Source organism: Mytilus edulis, chromosome 8 (genome assembly GCF_963676685.1).
Source record: "Mytilus edulis chromosome 8, xbMytEdul2.2, whole genome shotgun sequence".
NCBI lineage: Eukaryota > Metazoa > Mollusca > Bivalvia > Mytilida > Mytilidae > Mytilus > Mytilus edulis.
Genome location: NC_092351.1, coordinates 70,670,656 through 70,685,630, shown reverse-complemented (window position 1 = coordinate 70,685,630; position 14,975 = coordinate 70,670,656). Strand labels below are relative to the sequence as shown.

At 32.9% G+C, this 14,975-nt stretch overlaps 1 protein-coding gene across 5 annotated transcripts in view; it reads right to left on the bottom strand.

The window, feature by feature from the left end:
• The window catches only part of LOC139486165 (carbonyl reductase [NADPH] 1-like), a 41,671-nt gene that overhangs the window by 2,386 nt on the left and 24,310 nt on the right, over nucleotides 1-14,975 (bottom strand). For 2 of the 5 annotated variants that reach the window (XM_071270945.1, XM_071270950.1), the window contains exons 2-7: nucleotides 6,178-6,259; nucleotides 4,529-4,707; nucleotides 3,740-3,852; nucleotides 1,474-1,602; nucleotides 1,112-1,253; nucleotides 421-484 (exon numbers count right to left, since the gene is read on the bottom strand). In XM_071270945.1, the coding sequence (XP_071127046.1) occupies nucleotides 421-484; nucleotides 1,112-1,253; nucleotides 1,474-1,602; nucleotides 3,740-3,852; nucleotides 4,529-4,707; nucleotides 6,178-6,259 (709 nt within the window). Of the gene's footprint in view, nucleotides 1-420; nucleotides 485-540; nucleotides 605-1,111; nucleotides 1,254-1,473; nucleotides 1,603-3,739; nucleotides 3,853-4,528; nucleotides 4,708-6,177; nucleotides 6,260-14,724; nucleotides 14,862-14,975 lie in introns of those variants that run through there. The other 3 variants (XM_071270949.1, XM_071270948.1, XM_071270947.1) reach the window with 3 other exon arrangements.

Genomic DNA, 14,975 nt, shown 5'->3' with positions numbered 1-14,975 from the left:
ATTTAAAAAAAAAAAAGTCCCAGCAAAGGGGCCCTCTACACCCCCCCCCCCCTCTGGATCCGCCACTGCTGAGTTTTATCATGCAAATATCATCAATATGTAAGATTTTACTTATCAATTCGGACAAGTGAGTTAAGAGTTCTGACAAGTTGATTTTCTTGCAACTTGTCCAAAGGGTCGGGACAAAAAGGGACAAGTTGGGAAAAATGATAATGTAGAGGCCTGCATTTAACAAAAAATGTATTCTTTCCCATGTTATTATTAGTTTTCTATGTTGTGTTGTGTACTGTTGTTTGTCTTTTTTTTTTTTGCCAAATTGTTGTCATTTTATTTTTGACTTATGAGTGTGAATGTCCCTTTGATACATAACTTAAACTGGGTATTAATTGTTAGGCTGAATAATTAATAAAAATAGATTACCTTGTTCTATTGTTTTGGGTCCTTTATGAGAACTCATATCAGTATCAACGTATCCTGGGCAACACTGAAACATGAAAAATAAATTGTATAGATAAAAATAGAGATGAATGATTTCATTACCTTGTTCTACTGTTTTATGTCCTTTATGTGATGTCATATCAGTATCAACATACCCAGGGCAACACTGAAAACATGAGGAATAAGTTTCATTACTTTTGGTTATTATCAAAATTAATATTCATTTAGGTTTCATAAAGATTATTACATATAGGGGTTTGGATATATATATGAAGCTGTGGTCCCAACAAGTTAAGTAGGTATAAGTTTTTTTTCCGTTCTTATGTTGTAATGTTACACCAACATGTTTAAACCCACATTTTGTATGTATGTTCTTATCCCACATTAAGAGCCTGTAATTCAGTGATTATTGTGTGTTGCATATTTGTTTTTCTTTCATTTTTTTCTTCAATTAAATTAATTTTATCCTTAAATTTTTTTTACATTTGTCATTTGAGTGCCTTTTGTAGCTGATTTTGCAGTATGGACTGGTTCTTAATCAAATCATATAGCTAGGAGTGTCAGAGGAGAATTGTCTTAAACAATATTAAAAATTGATGACATAGAAAGTGAAGAAAATAACTCCAACCTGACATAGACTTTGGGACCAGGTGAGCTAAAGTTATTTACTTACTGCATTCACAACAATATCCTCTCTAGGGTCAGAGTTCAATTCTCTCTGCTGTATGAAGCTCATCACGGTTACACCAACTTTTGACATTCCATAGGCTGATGAAGCAAAACCTTGTTTTTGGTGGCTGTCAGTCTGAGCAGCACTGAAATAGCGTTTTACAAATAAATAACAAAATACAATATCATTTGTTAATTTGGTTTGTACAAATGAAGTATTTATACTCTAAAAAAAAGATAGAATACACAGTACTTAAATTCTTATTTGAATTTTACGTAAAGATTTATTATTACATTTTGAATTCTGAATCAATTGATACCTTTTCTGAATTAAATTCCTAAAGTACCCCTACTTCATGTACTTACTCAATAAATTGCTGAATAAGAGCTTTTAGCTGGTCCATAGTTATTTTTGGGTCTTTAAACTTTGCTTTGATTGCATTGCTACATTTTGCTATAGACATCTGTGATGCCATACTAGATACATTGGATACTCTGTAAATAAATCAATAAATTGTGATATCATAATAGATACATTGCATACTCTGTAAATAAATCAATAAATTGAAGAGTATATGTTTTTTACTGTATTTTCACACTTCCTGTGACCTATAGATAAACTAAACTGACGTTGAGTTGTTGTCATTTGTTGGCTTGGTTTGTAAGAGTTTCTTGCTTCTCAAGTTTTATATATATATTAAATCGTTAGTTTCCCTGTTTGAATTCTTTTACAGTAACACCAGTATTTTTAGAGCCCTTTATAGCTTGCTGTTCAGTGTGAGCCAAGGCTCTGAGTTATTGGCCATACTTTGACCTATAATGGTTTACTTTTACAAACTGTGATTTGGATGTTAAGTTGTCTCATTGGCATTCATATCACATCTTCTTATATCTAAGAAAGGATTTGTCTTTCTGTGAAATTCAAACACTGTAAACAAACTTAATTTCATGTGCGATTTATTTTCGCAACTTTTGGGAGTATTAAAATAATGCAAATATAAATCATCGCTAATATGGAAAACTTTAATCTTTCCTTATCTAACTTCATCAAGCAAATTTAAAAGTCTGAAATCAAACTACCCCTGAAAAAAATAAACAGTTATCTATACATGAATATAGCTACTAAACCTTTACAATGATAAGATATGTCTGGACAATGTGAATCCTCCTATGAAAAAACTATAATCATAGAAAAGTAGGTCATCCAAAAAAACTATGGTTATTTCCATTGTTATATACATTATGTCTTAAATATATTCAAAATCAGTTACATAATAAAAAGGCAGGACAGAGATTACAACTTAAAAAAATTAGGACAAAATTTTACATCTGAGCCCCATTCAAAGTACCAAAGAAGTTTGTAGCACATTACACTGAATGACTTAACTAGCATGTGGCCTCAGTAAAGGGAAAAGTGTGTTACACACATCCAGAGTATCATAGAAGTTTGGAGCACAGGACACTGGATGTCTTACCTAGCACGAGGCCTCAGTAGAGGGAAAAGTGTGTTACACACATTCAAAGTACCGAAGAAGTTTATAGCACATGACACTGGATGCCTTACCTAGCACGAGGCATCAGTAGGGGGGAAGGAGTGTTACACACATTCAGAGTACCATAGAAAGTTGTAGCACATGACACTCAATGACTTACCTAGCATGTTGCCTCAGTAGAGGGAAAAGTGTGTAACACACATTCAGAGTACCAAAGACGTTTGTAGCACATGACACTGGATGCCTTACCTAGCACAAGGCCTCAGTAGAGGGAAAAGTATGTTACATACATTCAGTGTACCATAGAAATTTGTAGCACATGACACTCAATGACTTATCTAGCATGAGACCTCAGTAGAGGAAAAAGTGTGTTAATACACACATTCAGAGTACCAAAGAAGTTTGTAGCACATGACACTCTAAGGTTACCTAGCACAAGGCCTCAGTAGGGAGAAAAGTGTGTTACACACATTCAGAGTACCAAAGAAGTTTGTAGCACATGACACTCAATGACTAATTAGCACGAGGCCTCAGTAGAGGGAAAAGAGTGTTACACACATTCAGAGTACCAAAGAAGTTTGTAGCACATGACACTCTATGACTTACCTAGCATGAGGCCTCAGTAGAGGGAAAAGTGTGTTTCACACATTCAGTGTACCATAAAAGTTTGTAGCACATGACACTGGATGACTTACCTAGCATGAGGCCTCAGTAGGGGGAAAAGAGTGTACACACGTTCAGAGTATCATAAAAGTTTGTAGCACATGACACTCAATGACTTACCTAGCACGAGGCCTCGGTAGAGGGAAACGTGTGTTACACACATTCATAGTACCAAAGAAGTTTGTAGCACATTACACAGGATGACTTACCTAGCATGAGGCCTCAGTAGAGGGAAAAGTGTGTTACATACATTCAGTGTACCATAGAAGTTTGTAGCACATGACACTCAATGACTTACCTAGCACGAGGCCTTGGTAGAGGGAAAAGTGTGTTACATACATTCAGAGAATCATAGAAGTTTGTAGCACATGACAGTCAATGACTTACCTAGCACGAGGCCTCGGTAGAGGGAAAAGTGTGTTACACACATTCAGAGTACCAAAGAAGTTTGTAGCACATAACACAGGATGACTTACCTAGCATGAGGCCTCAGTAGAGGGAAAAGTGTGTTACATACATTCAGTGTACCATAGAAGTTTGTAGCACATGACACTGTGGCTTGTTCACTGAATGGTGCTGTTGACGCTGCCTGCAATATAAAATGATAATATTGGGGCTACAGGGGGTATTGATTTAATGATATAATTGAATAATTTTGCACATGAGGGCTTATATTGAGTTTGCCCATGATACTGAAGCAAATTTTGCTTTTGAGGGCTGATACAGATATGCATATTAAGGTGTAAAGAGATTTTGCACATGAGAGCCAATACAGATTTAGCATGAGAGATTATTCAAATTTGGCACATGAGGGCAAGTATACAGATTTTGAACTAGGGCTAATACAGATTTGGCACATGAAGACATATAGATTTTGCATGCAAGGGCTGATGCAGATTTTGCTTTTGAGGGCTGATACAGATTTGTATGTGAGGGCTGATATGGATTTGCATGTGAGAGCTGATACAGATTTTGCATGTGATGGCATAAATAGATTTTGCATGTGAGGGCTGATAAAGATTTTGCATGCGAGGGCCTATATAGATTTAGAATTTATGGGTTGATACAGATTTTGCATGTGAGAGCTAATTAAGATGTTGCATGGGACGGCTAAATTAAGCACTCCAATTTGCATTAGAAACCTGTATCAGCATTCCAATAGCAGCCTTCTAGTCTCGTATTTGCTTTTTCATTTATATCATATAATCAGCAAGGCAAAATAAATCATCGATCTACTAGTAATAATTTTTCTACCATAGTATTACCTTGAATGCAATACCAGCATTGTTTACAAGAACATCAATTCCACCATATTGTTCTTTAACAAAGTCCCTTAGCTTGTTAATGGAAGTTTGATCATCAAGGTCCATTTGATGATATTTAGGTGACATCCCTTGCTTCTGCAGCTCTGCAACAGCAGCCTTACATCTCTCCTCACTTCGTCCTATAATTATTTGTTTAAAATACAATGAGTAATGAATAAAAGCACAGAGTTCCCATGTCTTCTGCATTGCACGTTTTATATATCCAAGGTAAAAAAGGAAATAACTTAAAAACAAAATTTAGGTTTTTAAAACTTTTTATTAATATCTTAGACAAGAGTGCACACGCTGGAATGCCTTGCCTATTTTACTAATCATTGATATAATGTTGATAGTTCTAAATATAAAGTTTTGCTACAACTATCACATAAACTTAACATAATCAAAGAAAATGAGGTCAAAGGTCAGATAAACAAAACTGGAAATACATATACACCTACAATCATTTCTTACACCAAATATGCTTTAAATTTACATGTAGTTGACCTAATGCATCTAAGAAACAACTTAACCAGAAAAACTTAAAATTGATCAATGAACCATAAAAATGAGGTCCAGGTCAGATGAATCCTGCCAGACAGACGAATACCTTACAATCATTCCACACACCAAATATAGGTGACCTTTTGCTTAAAGTATTAGAAACATAAACAAAACAAGAATGTGTCCCTAGTACACGGATGCCCCATCAGCACTATCATTTTCTTTGATCAATGGACCGTGAAAATGGAGAAAATTTCTTATTTGGCATTAAAATTAAAAAGAGGCATAAGGAACATGTGCATTAAGTTTCAAGTGGATTGGACTTCAACTTCATCAAAGACTACCTCGACCAAAAACTTTAACCTGAAGCGGGACAGAAGAACAGACGAACGGACGGAGGGATGGACGAAAGCACGCACAGACCAGAAAACATAATGCCCATAAATGGAGCATAAAAACACAATCTTAACACTGGGCAATGAACCATTAGAATGAGGTCAAGGTCTTATTAAACATGCCTGCCTGACAGACATGTACATCATAAAATATTTTCATGCAATAAACATAGATGATCTATTTCATACAGTATAAGCGTGATAAGAAAAACTAACAAAACACAAAAACTTTAACCACAGTACCATAAACATGATGAAAATGAGGTCAAAATCAGATGACACTTGCCAGTCGAACATGTACACCTTACAATCATTCCATACACCAATTATAGTACACCTTTTGCATACAGTATTTTCAGGAGTTGAACAACTTTGTGTAAATCATTTATTCATTACTTATAATTTATTCATTATTTATAATTTATTCATTGTTTATAATTTATTCATTTATTCAAATTTATTCATGTTGAGCTTTCTTACCTGTTAGGAGAACATCACCATCAAACTGTTTACACAAGGCCTGAACTACAGCATAACCTATCCCTTTGTTTGCCTTACCTGTCAGGAGAACATCACCATCAAACTGTTTACACAAGGCTTGAACTACAGCATAACCTATCCCTTTGTTTGCCTTACCTGTCAGGAGAACATCACCATCAAACTGTTTACACAAGGCCTGAACTACAGCATAACCTATCCCTTTGTTTGCCTTACCTGTCAGGAGAACATCACCATCAAACTGTTTACATAACGCCTGAACTACAGCATAACCTATCCCTTTGTTGGCTCCAGTCACCTGTATAAATGATATAAATATTGGTTTAATTAATTTACCATTTAGTTGTCAGTTCATTTAGTATGGAGTTGTATAGACATTTGTAGCATAACTATTAACTAAAATTGAACAAACTATATAGGTGCATGCAGCCAATGAAAAACTGTACTAAATCTGAAAGATAATATATTGTGTTGGTTTATCAACAGTTATTTGTTCTGACAGAAGTTCAGAGGCGGATTTAGAGAGGGCGCCAAGGGAATCACTAAAGAATGACCTTAGCATGCCCCCTCTTAGGCAGTCAGTTGGCCCCCAATTGTGAAAATTTCTGGATCCGCAACTGAAGTTCACCTGGAAACTTTAAACAATGTTGGAACAAATATTCTACACCCTTTTTTCTGTAAGAAACAAATCCGTCATATTTGTTCTAATGGAAATAAGATTACAGAATATTTCTTCAGTTGGAACTTATATTAGGAAGGAAATTCTATTTCGTTACAGGTTATGAGTTATGTCCCCTACCATATATGCATATATATACAAAATAAGAAGTGAATAAATCTATGAAAGAACAGGTAGGTAATTGATATCGGGGGATATGTATCGGTGGATAAGACATTTTTGTAGTAAATCCTAGAGAATGAATATTGAGTTGGTTAGAGTTTCCTCCCTTTCCATACATTTCAGATAGATATAAAATGTGTAAATATTTGTTTACAGAATCAATGCCAATTATTCATGTCAATCATTTGTAACTGTATGTCATGTATATATCTAACCTAGTTTATTATTATTTATCATGATCAATTCTGTCCTTTAATGATATCTTGAATTAGAAAAATGCTGATTATTTATCAATGTTAACAAGGGTGAGTATATATATTTATATATATCATGTATACATTTCTTTTTCAGGGAATTTTTCTCGTCTTTTTTTATAATTTTTGCCCATCACTCTTTATCCTTTTAATCTTTTTGCCAATTATTCTCTTTTCTTTATATTTTAGTACCTACCTCATTAGTTTCTATTCTTTTTATTTACGCCCATTTTATCTTTATTCTATAAATCCAAATCAATGCCCTCATTACCACAGGCACTTCATGTCTCAGAATTTGATTTTATGTACCTTAATATAACAACTTATATTATGGTACATATAAAAAAAAATCTGAGACAAGTGCTTGTACTCATTACCTTTGAGGTCAAATCAAAAATCTTTATTCCTGATCAAAGGCTGGCCCATATAGGCATAAAGAGCATATAAATCAACACAAATCACAAAGATCATACAATATTCACACAAACGACACATGCAAATACTGATTGTTACTAATTAAATATGATTTATAACAAATATTGAAACATGATTATAATTTATAAAAAAATATGTTCATATGTACATGATAGGAGAGAGCCAGTACAAAGAGGAATAACTCTATTAATTTATTTTAACGTTTGTCACTTTTTTCCCCCGTCTTTTGGATCATGAAAATGTTTGGAGGCTGTGAAACTCTTTCGGAAGGAAATGTTGATAAGATTGGTGAAAGTCCGTTAAGAAATGACAAAGTTAAAAGAGCAATATATATTAGATTGCCTGATCGTTTGTTCCTTAAAGTCAATTGGCAAATATTTCATGATTCAATTTGGTCAGGACTCCTAAGGAGTAAAATAGAGAAAGCATGAAAAACCTTTTGTTTTATCAAAATGTATAGCACTGAATGTACAGCATCTTTGTCAGTTTGTAAATAAGACTTATATAATTGACAACAGGTAAAATTGCTTCAAATGATCATCATCACGGGTATGCATGGTTAAGAGGGAAAATTAACCAAGCAGACTGATTTTTCTATGTTAATTTGAGGAACAACATTCTTTTTGAGTATCAATCATTATATTTGTCTTTATTTTTGCAGTAAAATTTTGACTATTTAAATTTAGCATTATGATTTAATTATATTCATCCTTATGTTAGATACACTTGTATTGGAAAAATGCCATTAACAGTAAATTATGTCAGAAGAAGAAGAGGTAATCATGTTCATGGAAAGCTTATACAAAGAAGGCGAAGTATCAAATAAAACTACTATCTGCTGAATTGCACCAATGACAGGACGATTGCCCGGAGAGTGACAGGACGGTTGACCGGAAGACATATAAATAGTCATAACTTTTTTGTTTTTCGATGGATTTGTATAATATTCGTAGACTTAAAGATATTAAAATATATTTTATGAAAATCAAACAAAATAAGTGAAAAAATATTTTTGAGCAAATAAGGTTGACTGGACAGTATTCACACTCGCCGTTATACGCTGTACATATATTCAATTGATCGGCAACAAGTGTTAATATCTCTTTTGTCCAAGAAATTTAAAAATCTGTAAGATTTGTAAATAAATTTATAGTAAACCAAAAATGTTTTTTCTGACAAAAAAATTGACCGGACGGTGTTCACATTCGTCAATGTACACGTTGATTATACATATATGTATAGCGTATAACGGCGAGCGTGAATACCGTCCGGTCAACTTTATTTGCTCAAAAATATTTGTTCACTAATTTTGTTTGATTTTCATAAAATATATTTTAATATCTTTAAGGTCTATAAATATTAAACAAATCTACCGAATAACAGTATTTATATGTCGTCCGGTCAACCGTCCTGTCACTTCTTCTTATTATTATTATTCTTTATGTAAATCCCTCCAACGTTGGAGCACACACAGTTAGTTGTGTTCCCTTAACGGATTAGTTTTTAAAAGTTTTTCCAAATATGTAATGAAATCACTATCAGGTTAATCGTCCGGTCATTAGTTGGGGTCTCATTGGGGGTTCTGATCCCGGATCCCGCTTACTGTTTTGTCAGATTCTCGTATCCCGCTTCAACATGTACCTAAGCAATTCTCATTCTTATGTAATTTCTCGTGTCCCGTTAGACTTCATTTCCCGTTTTCCCGGCACAATAATTTGACTTTCACGCGTCACGCTTACAAAAAATCGGCAAATTTTTTTTACCACGGACGGAAAACATATCAATCTATTAGTTCAGTAATTTTCGTGTCTGCCCTTCTATTATGTGACTCAAGAAAAAAATCCAAAAAATGGGTAACAATTGTATCGAAAAGAGAAAATCGAGTGCACCTTTCTATGTTAGGGCGTTTTTAGTTGAATATTTTGTCTTGATATCGTACAAAGCAAGAATATTTCATACATCGTCTCGTTTCAGATTCTATCATTTTTATATATCAAAGCTACAGATTGACTTATAACATAAAAAAAAATCACAGTACTAAAAGATGAAATATATGGGTCAAGTGAAATAGTGCGGTGACTGAAGGGAGATTTTTTGGAATTTAATCTCCCCACCGAACACACACCTACATAATATATCATTGGAAAGAGGAAATCGTGTACTATAATAATATGCCTGTCGTCAGGACTTGATGTGGTCACATTTTTTAAAAATTGAGGTCAAAGGTCATATGTAAAAATCTGTGAAAGTTTGGGAGGGTTTCAATTTTGACATTTTTTTCTATTTCTAAACTCTACCTATATATAAATGATACTGTTTTGGCTTTAGTAATGTTTGTTTTTATACATAAACCTTAATCATTGAGATTTTTTTATCAAAAAAAATCCTAAAACGACGTTTTATAAACAAAACTTCAAAAATCAAGTTTTCAACCTATAAAATGTTTAAAGCACCTTAACCTTATGAAAAATATCAATTTCAGGTAAAAATCAAGTGTCATGCAGGACAATACTTTAAAATTATTTTTTAAACTATCATAGTGGGTGAGTCATCAAAACAAAGCCATAGTACACTACAGTCAAATATGACCTCAAATTGAATTTGCGGATACTTCAGTTTTTTTTATAGACTACACGTTGCTTTTGGGTTTTTTTTCACAATTATTACTGCTACCATAGTATTATCTTTTGTTGTGTATTTAACTCTGGTTAATATCTATTACATTATAGGTTTTGTAACTATATCCCCCCTTTTATCCCTTGCAACGTACCCCAAACTTCAAAATTATTCCATATAAAAAAAAAGAAGATGTGATATGATTGCAAATGAGACAACTCTCCAAATGAGACCAAATGAGACATAAAACAATTATAGGTCCCGTACGGGCTTCAACAATGAGTAAAATTCATACTGCATAGTCTTCAATTCCCGAAAAGAATAATGTAAAACAAACAAAAACTCTAACGACCTGATTAATGTACAAAATAAATAAGAAAGAAACAAATATAGTATATAGAAACACTGCATTACCGTCTCGTGACTTGAAACAGACACATACAGATATTGGCGGGGTTTAACTTTTTTAAGGGCACTTCAACACTCCCCTAACCTCGGACTGGAACCGTGTGTACCAGTGCAACAAGCTTTATATCAAACCAACCGTTATCTCCATCATCTTCATTTTCATCAACCGTCACAAGACATGTTTTAATATTTCTACACATTTCACTCATGGCCACAGGTCTGCACATGAAAGGTTCTGCTCAAAGCAAACACTTTATTTTGAGTTTTTCTTTACAAGTACAGACAAGGTATTGTAGGAAGTCCGAACACATTTGTTCCTAAAAAAATACCAGCTTCAAACCATCCCTATCAATTCATCCAAGATTTTAAAAGAGATCTAAAAGGGGGTTTAGGAAGGTGTGATGACATCCATATGCTTGTCTGCAAAGATGCTGGGGAAACATTATACGAGACGTACGCACTATCTTGAATTCGCTCAATTTCATGGTTGGCAACACATTAGATAGCGTCGCACTTTACTTTAAGAAGCATAAAATCCAATGGCATTCAATGTTTCAACAAGATGTTTTGAACCAAACTCATGGTACATTTGTAAAGCCAATCCTAAATGAAAAGGAGTAAAACAAAAACGATTGCCTCAACAATTGCTTAGCATTTCCACAATTTCTCTGGTGCTATTTCCTGAGAATAGTCTTGGCTGTATGCATTTTCATCGAGTAACCATAGAATGAATTGCAATAAATACCAAGGCATTGGGTGAATTAAGAACGAAGAGACAATTCATCCGAAATTGGGTAGTCTTCTTTAGAGTTTCGATGTCTTTTCTAAGTAAACTTGCAGCGGAATGAAATATCTGTCCGTTATTTGTGTCTATTACAGTTGACATTGAAATTTTAAGGTCAGTTTTCAATTGACTAGAAGCTTATATGGCATCTTAAATAGTTATTTTGCTATTAAATATTATGTTACATTTGCCTTGAACTTGTTGAAGTTGTTTGACAACTGAATTTCTATAGAAATAAATTAGTTTAGACTGCATTTTACATGTAGAATATTTTAAATTAGAATCAGCCGGAAGAAATGATCTATATTTATCGAGTAACGGTGTCATGAGGAATGACCAATGAGGAATCGTTGTCAATAGCCAAAATAAAATTACTAAAAGCAGTATCGTGTTTTGAGATATCTGCTTCCACGGGTTTGGATTTTTTTTTAACGTTTTAAGCAAATAATTTGTAATGCAACCAAAATGACAGAGTGATTGAAGTTTAAAAGATTGACGGGAAACTATTTCAACTTTAACTTTATCTGACACGGATAAAACATTTTTATTACGCTCATCTGATTCAAACTTAAGTAATTTTCTACTTTCTAAAATGTTTTGTTGCAACAAAATATACAAGCGCTCCAGTTGAACGACTGCATTCTAGAACGTGTACAAATACCCGAAACTGAGGGACAACAGTCAGATAATGGTATGTCGTCATTAAATATTAGACAAGAAGCTTCCTCGCTCTAAAAGGGGGAACAAATATGTTTACTTGTGTAAGTTTTGTAGCATGAACGATGAATAACTGCCTGCACGGAGTTTTTCAAATTAACAGCTATTGCATGAAACAGCTTGATGTTCATCCAATCTTTTATGCAATGCAGATACAAAAATCGACTTCCCTAAACTGGTAAATTGACTCAAAATTTCAATCGAGGTTTTATTATTTGGCATATTATGCACTGCATAAAATTTAACAACTTTTGTCTTTTCTTTGAACTTAATGGAGCAAGTTGCAAAGGACTTGACATATCACGGAGTATTTACTGAAACTATCCGTCAATTATTTTGATTTTACAATAAGACTTTTCTGACAAAGTATATTTGGTGTTTTATAACGAAAAAACATAGAATATAAACATATACAAACAAAGTATGTGGCATATATCAGTGCACTGTAATTGAAAATATGTGTATATAATAGCGAAAAAGGTAGTAATTTCATATCATTTGAGAGCAAATTATTGACTAATACACAAAATGTGACGGAAGGCAAGTGATTGAGTTCCGTGTTGAAATTAAGATATTTACTCCATTCTTTTTCCATTGATTTCGTAAGATTATTTCATATTTTGGTTCCGAAATTTTTATCACTAATTAGTTTTATTAAATATTATATGCTTAAAATAATATTGGATAATTTTTATTACTACTATGAAGAGGAAACTAAAGTTTGAGTCTGAATTTGCAATTAAAATTACCTCAATTTCAAATAGTCTAAACTTCGCAAATTTTATAGATTAGAAGAAAATAAAATACTGAATGGAATATTTTGACATATAAAAATAGCTTCAGGAAAAACTATTTCAATTAAATGTAAGCAAACATACACATTTTTTCATTTTGAAAAAGGGGGGTTGAAACTCTCCAATATACTACCAGTCATTAAAACGACTTTTTAGAAAAAAGTGACCGTACGAAATTCTGACGACAGGGCAAAAACTAAAGAAGACATATTTGTCTTTAAGTTAAGACCATTTTTAGCCGTGTGTTATTTGGGGAGATTAAACTCGCGATCTAGACGACTTTTTACACTTCTGTCACCGCACTAAAATACATATCTAATGAATCACAAAAACAGAGTAGGTGTGTTCGAATAGCTATGTTTTTTACCGAAAGTACTTGACGACAGTCTTTCAAGTTGGATGATGAAAATGCATATCTTTAAAAAGTTATAATTTTGTGTGTGTGATAACTAGGGTTTATAGTCTTCAACCACTAAAAAAATCTAGTCTGCCTTTCCACGAAATATTTAATTAGAATTTTTTTAAATGTTTATGAATTTTCGAAAATTACACCTGGCAAACCGATCAGATAATAGTTTAAGGTTAAATTAATGCAGACAAGATTCTTAACTGATGCTCATTAGCTAATTGATACATTTGTCTTTTAAAATACAACTGACATATAAGGATCGTATTGGTGCAATGTGGATAAATTTATCGGTTTCCGAGAGCAAAATTGACAGTGCGTTATCCCTACAATGGCTTCCATTTCTACGATTGTGAAAATGAACTGGCGTAAAGGGGAGAAAATTTTGACCAAGTAGAATCCTGACTGTATAGAAGAAGTGCATGTAGCTAATTTCTGCTTTTGGAAAATATCTTACAATTTCAGTCAAGATGATATAATTAAAATGTAACACTTTCAATTTTGATGTTATCTATCTCTAACTGTAGTATAACGTAACATTCAAACCAGAAATGACAAAACAACACCTCTTAAACCCTCAGGAAACACTGACTTTTAATTATTTTTTTTAAGTCATAAGAAACCTCAAATCAAAAAAAAATAATGCATACGTTTTTTATAACTCAATGGATAGTTTTCATTGTAAAACGTTTGTACATATACTTTTTTCTTAAGAAAATTCTTTAATTTATTCATATTTAGAAGAAGTTTACTTTATTTTAAGGAAGCAATTCCCCCCGACATATTTTCCGTATGCAAAGTGACCTCAGTGTGACCCATCTTGTAAACATCCGGTGATCACAATACGCATGGATGTCCTTAAAATAAACTATTATCTGAATTTACATATTAAACACGTGCTCAATTTCCATGCTCTTTTGTTTATTTTTGTCGATTGTTGACCAACAGGCGACAATCGTTAAACTTCGGCTTCAAATCATGAACTTTAATTACCCTGCCATATTTCACAACACTGACCGATTGAAAATAAATTAACGATTATACGAAATTTACACGAAGAAAATGATAAATTCGTTCACAGAAGACTAAGTTTATGATGTTTGTATTCATTGGTTCAAGAATTGGAAGAACATGATTGTTTCTTATGACTTTAAATGAAATGAAAGAGGACATTAACTTACTGGTAGACTGTTAAACTGTAATAATTTTTAAAAAAATCGCTTGTAATTTTCAGAAGTCAGACCCCTTTTTTCTGTTTACTCTTAGGTTTCTGCTACAAAATTGGTAAGAAAAATCGTCTACATTTTAAAATCTAAACAAAATAAGGTAGCTCAAATATTTTATACATTATGTATGTTATATATATGGAAGTACTAAATACAAATACAATATGACCTTGCAAATGAATTAACACCACTGAAATAAACAGAAGATAAACAGAAGAACTAACCCTTTTTACATATGAATTAAATAATAAAACAATAACTATATTAATGGCAAAGACTTACAATTGCTACTCTTTTTGTCATGATTTTTTAACAAGCGAGGAACTATACTGTTTGAAGTTGTCAAATTTACTCTAAATAAAGTTTCATAAAATGTCATGTTCTAGAATTTAAACCCGAAACTAATATTCCGATTAATAACCTATGCATTTAACAAGCTAATTCAACAATAGATTCTAAAGAATATAATAATTTGATTTGTCTTCTTATACGACCTTTTCAATAACTTCAGGTAATAGTCTCGATCATCCAGC